Source organism: Limulus polyphemus, unplaced genomic scaffold, assembly GCF_000517525.1.
Source record: "Limulus polyphemus unplaced genomic scaffold, Limulus_polyphemus-2.1.2 Scaffold4240, whole genome shotgun sequence".
Lineage (NCBI taxonomy): Eukaryota > Metazoa > Arthropoda > Merostomata > Xiphosura > Limulidae > Limulus > Limulus polyphemus.
In genome coordinates this window covers 457-6,302 of record NW_013669850.1, presented here as the reverse complement: position 1 = coordinate 6,302, position 5,846 = coordinate 457, and the positions used below count along the sequence as shown (strand labels likewise).

The 5,846-nt window shown below is 30.8% G+C and overlaps 1 protein-coding gene across 1 annotated transcript in view; it reads left to right on the top strand.

Moving 5' to 3' along the window:
- Positions 1-4,101, top strand: part of LOC106470827 (phosphoinositide 3-kinase regulatory subunit 4-like) — a gene marked incomplete at its 3' end in the record, with an annotated part of 26,904 nt that extends 22,803 nt beyond the window's left edge. Inside the window, exons 4-6 of the mRNA XM_013931397.2 lie at positions 2,169-2,248; positions 3,351-3,406; positions 3,952-4,101. Of these exons, the coding sequence (XP_013786851.1) occupies positions 2,169-2,248; positions 3,351-3,406; positions 3,952-4,101 (286 nt within the window). The remainder of the gene's footprint in view (positions 1-2,168; positions 2,249-3,350; positions 3,407-3,951) is intronic.
- Positions 4,102-5,846: the final 1,745 nt, after the last annotated feature.

Sequence of the window (5,846 nt, the reverse complement as noted above, 5' to 3'; positions counted from 1 at the left end):
ATATAAATTTTGGCAGGGTAGGAATCATCGTTCAGCTAAGACAGTTTTATTTTTTCTTCGGATGTTGGGGAGGCAGTAAATTTAAGTGATTTTAAGAAAAAGCTTGATAAGTATATGAATGATAAGGGCTGGCATTAAGAATTTTTTAAAGATTTATTTATTTTAATTTAGTTTAGAGGATGGAACAGCTGAGATGGACCAATAGGATCCATGTGTCCCAAACCATTGTGCTATTATCAGCAATCTTAAAATATTTCATGACTATCCAACTATCAGTGTCATAAGTGTAAATGAGGAATAGCATTGATTCTAGTACAGATCCCTGAGCTATACCACTTATTACATTAGTTTATTTTGCCTGAATTCCATATCCCATTAATAACAACTGTTTTCTTCCTCCCACCCAGCCAACCATTAGTTCATTTAATTAGCTTACCCATTACTCCAGGAAGGTAAATTTTTTCAACAATCTTTTTTTTGCAGCAGTTCAACAAAAGCTTTCTGAAAGTTTAACTAACCCACTCTTTTATCTTCAATGAGTTAAGAGGTAACTCTTAAGTTAGTAATACAGGACCATCCCCTTGCAAAGCCATGTTGGTTTTTAAGAAAACTTTGAATCTCATCAAATAATCCAACATAACATCTTTTATAAGAGTTTTTAAAGCTTTCCCAATTACCAAAGTATGACTAACTGGCTTAAAGTTCTCTGAACAATGCTTATTTTCCTTTTCAAAATGTTGAGTAACATAAGTCATCAAACTTTCTGCTACCTACCTCTTGTCCAATGACCTACTAAAATTAAGGTAAAGCAAATACCAGAATAATAACTAAGCCTGGGCTTGAAATTAATGGTGGCTAATTGCCAAAAAAGCCATTGGTTTAGTGTTTAGTCAATGACTTTCAGTGGCCAAAAAGAAACGTAAGCACATCATTGGGAAAACAACGTATGGGAGTACATTTTAAAGTATTAGGCCCAGGCTAGTAGGAATGTGAAAAATACAAACAAAATATTAAATTCAGTTTTTTTTCAGTATAATGACCCAATTATTTATTACACATTACAAATATATACATGTCTGTATTTGGGGAATGACTTCTTACATAGTATTACAAAACTAAAAACAGTGTGATTTATTACAGCATATGTAAGATAATGGGCTGGTTATCTTAGTCTGCATATGTGGTGGGCTGTTATTCCTGATGTAATGAAGATAATACGATTTAATTCACAGTGTAAAAAAAAAAATGTAAAGTCCCTTGTCTGATTAACCAAACTGTATATATGATGAATTCAAAATAACCATATGGCTGTCCACCATTCCAAGCATCTTACCCTTTTATGTCATACGTAGAAAAAGACTATAGATTATGAGTGTCAGAGTATCTGAGTCATTTCTGCTAAATACAACTCTTTCATCATGGATCAGTAAAACTTTGGGTTAAAGAACAACTTTTCTATTCTTTGCAAAATAATCATGTTGGTTAAAAAGTGTTGTAAATATCAAACTAACTAATTGCAGAATCTAATTTATAAGTTGGTAATTAAGTCGAACATATGTGTAACCCACATATCAGGCTTCTGATAAATAAACCTATCATCGATAAACAGGCTACTGATCTTACAGAAAATTAATTTTGTAAAGTAATTATAACAGTTTTGTTTAGCAGCAGGGTTTTACCTTTTGTATACATTAATCATTTACAGGAAAATAATGTTACTTATTACTAACTCTGGACACAGTTGAGTCCTTTGTGTTCAAATTTTCCCCTATTGGACACAGCTACATCAGAAATTAGCAAATGTATGGGTAGAAGTATTCAGTTATTAATGTTTCCTCATGTTGCTTGTGGCTGACCAGCATTTTCTGTCCCAGGTTGAACACACCAATACTTTTTTCATGTATTGCGTTTGAAGTTTTGCCATTATATATCACATATCACCAAATAAAACACTAAACTAATACTGAGTTTGAGTTTCAATTTTTGATTTTAATACTTGTATCTGCATCTTGTTATCATACCCCCCCTGTGGCTCAGCATTATGTCTGTGGACTTATAATGCTAAAAACTGGATTTCTATACACGTGGTGGGCATAGCAGAGATAGGTCATTGTTAGCATTAAAATAAATATATAAAATTTCATTTATGTGTTTTTGTTTTTAAACAGGGAAGGCTGGACTGTTGTAAAAGTATTTGCTATCCATGACCCATCTCTTCCATTAAGAACTCATCGAGATCGTCTAGAAGGTGGTATTTTTTACTCTTTTTCATTAAGATTTGAAAAACTTACAGACTATATTGTAAATACTCAAAGAATAATTTCATTCATTCAGTCTAGCTGATCATCATGACATAATTCATTAAGGCCTTCATTACTGAGTTAATTTTCTTGTTCAGATGTTAGAGGTAGTAGTTAAATGTTATTTTTTGTCTGAATATGTTTGTTTAGTAAGGCTGAAAGATGAGCCATATTGGTTCAAACTATCCAGTCCCTGAGATTACAACAAAAAATAAGTATAATTAGTTTCTTATTAGCCAGTCGTTAAACTACAGTAGATGTAATATTTTCATCTCCAAACTATTGTTGTTTTAACTATTATATGAAGTTGATGTCTCATGCAACATGACTATTTTATTCCTGAATCATAGTTGGACTTCAAATATGTTAATTTGATGAGGTTTAATAACACCTGAACTTAGCCCAAACTGTTTGTTAAAAATAGTTAAATATTTAATAAGAAATATTCAAATGTTCTTAAAATTTTCAGAAACAGAACAACAGGAATTATTTGAAGTACTTTGATGTTAATGGAATATATCACAAGCAAGAAAGAAATTATACAGGGTGTTTTTAAAAAATGTTTACACTTGTATGGGTTTATGTTATTTATTTCCCATGCTTCATACAGTCATAACTTGCTCTCCATAAATATCTATGCATATCTGAAAGCAGTCATACATTTCTGTTCTTGGACAACCACTGTTTCCTTTGTAATCGTCTGCAACGGACCCAGTTCTGATGAACTTATTGTATACTTGATAAATAGTCAACGTGGAAGGTGGGTCAAACTTGAAGTATTGACTAAACTTCCTTTTACGATTGTGGAAGTCTGGTGAACCTCCATCCAGGATACAACCTTCCTTCTCTCTAAACTCAACTTTGTTGCAATCATCAAACCCCTGTAAAAGAAAATCCCATATAAGTGTAAACATATTTTTGGATCACCCTGTACTTGCTGCCTTGTAAGAACATTCTTCAAAAATTTTTTATTTGCAAAGCAAAAAATACATAAATCGTGACTGTTTTTTAAAATTAACTTATGATAACTTTTAATACTTTTTTCTATAGAAATTCGAAGTCTTATGACATGCATTCCAAATTGTCTGCCATTCCAAAAATCAATTGTAAGTATGAAATCTTGTAAAACAAGCCATATTTAGTCTAAGGCACATGTATATACAATCTGCCTACAGTAATGAAGTTGAGAAATATTCACATATGAAGTCTTATAAAATATTTTCTTGGAATATTTTATCATGCTTGATACCCAAAATGAATTGTACTTTAGTGGCACGATTTAATTTAGTTTTAAATAAAATTAATAAAATGAGACATCAGTGTTTTTTACTTACACTGTAATTTATTTGTAAAGTTTAAAAAATATAAGTTAAAAGAAACTTTAAGTTTCAGTGGAAATAATTCCACCGTCTTCAGGAAATAAACCACGAAGTACACATGAAGTTTCTTATAAACGTAAAGTACGTGTATAATTAGCCTATTTTTACATTGGCGCCATTTAAAACAGAATTAATAATTGATTTTTTCTCATTTAGACAAGAATTTCAATTTCTTTTATTTTTGAAGAAAAGTGTTTTTAATTACTCCTGTAATTTTTATTAATTTTAGCAACAATGATAAAAAAAAGACTTAAGAACACTTTATTCTCTAGCTGACTGAGAAAGCTGCTATCCTCATCCGTCAGTATGTTAAGGACAACTTGTATGATCGAATCAGCACTAGACCTTTCCTTAATAGCATGGAAAAACACTGGATTGCTTTCCAGTTGTTAAATGCTGTAAACAACTGTCACAAACTTGGGGTAAGTTAAAGAATTAGCCTTTATAAATATTGTATAAGTTGGATAATATAAAAATATATTGTAATTGTTATTTTGAGTTTTACCTTGTATAAAAATGGATAATTTTCTCCCCCTATTATGATGATATAAGACAGCGTACAAGAGGATGAATTTTGGAATCTAATATTACACATTTAAGTATTTGTAGCAGTGTCTTTTTAACCCTCTTGCTGTGGGCTTGGTGTAATACACTGACCTTGTAACTCCAAAGTGACCATCAGTTTCCATTCTATAACTTTTAATATGTTTTTGTATCTTCACAAAATTTGACAAGCTTCTGTTAAACGGTACAAGTCTTTTGTACGATAAAGCAAACACATTTTTTAATTAATTATTTTTACTAAAAACTTGTCTGCGAATATGTTGAGTCAGAGTGTTAACCTCTCTGAATGCAAAGTGATTTTTATTCTAAGATTTAAAATACTTTTATTCACCTGAAAATTGTCAAATTTCATTTGCTTAAACCTCTCCACGTGGATCACGAATCAAAGGCCATGTCATTGCGTTTGTTGACTCGCATTCAAAATTTTATTGAACTACTATTTTATGAATTTATGTCAATAAGTTTAATATCAAACTGTAGATTATAATTCAAGTTTTAGTATTATACATTACTTAATTTCTTGATTTAAAAGTAAATATTAAAAACACACCTAAACATTGATTTTTGTGGTATGTTGAATACAGAACTGGTTCAAATTAGATATTTCTGATGTCAAAATTCAAAGTCTATAATTTTGTGCAAATTAGGAACTCAAATTATTGATATTAATAACCTAGAATATAAAATAAGAACCTCCTATCTTTTCTATTTGCTGAGATATTGTTCATGTACTGAATCAAAAACAGTGGCTCTGCCTCACCTCTTTCCATTTTGTAAACACCCCCCTTATATACACTTAATTCTGTCTATGTCATGTGAATAACACCAATCAAAAGCTCAGAATGTCCCCTAATGGCTTTCTCAGCCATTTTCAAGTATTATGACGTCATCTCGTTCTTTTGATACAAAACTTCACGGTGGAAAGTTGTGTCTTTAGTCTGCTCGAAATTTAATATTTTTTAGACCCAAATACAGCTTAGTTACTAAGCTTGATAAATTATAGTGGAAATCTCTGGTATCGATATAGTAATTTATGATTTTTTGGTTAGTTGAAAATGTATATATTCTTAAAAAAGTTTCTTTTCATATCCTCCACATGAATTTTATAAGGCTTAGTAACCTACGACAAGCAGCAACTGAGTACAAAGATAAGGCTTAGTAACCTACGACAAGCAGCAACTGAGTACAAAGGTAAGGCTTAGTAACCTACGACAAGCAGCAACTGAGTACAAAGGTAAGGCTTAGTAACCTACGACAAGCAGCAACTGAGTACAAAGGTCGTAACTAGAAGATATAATTGTTTTCTGTACTTCTTTATTTACTGTTTTATGTTTTAAGAAAAATAAGTTTAATAACTTACTTGTAAATAGTAATAATGTATATACATATAATGTATAGAAATTGAAATGTGTTAGTATTTTACAAAATTCTAATCCAGTAAAAGACAGCTAAGATAGGTCACTTTTTAAAGACTAATGTTCAGTTTTATATTATTGGATATGGTAACATGAGTGCATGTGTGCCACGTCATTGTAACATCTGTATTGTTAGCCTGGCATGGCTGAAAGGTCAATATAATAAAAATTGTAAATATATGTACATG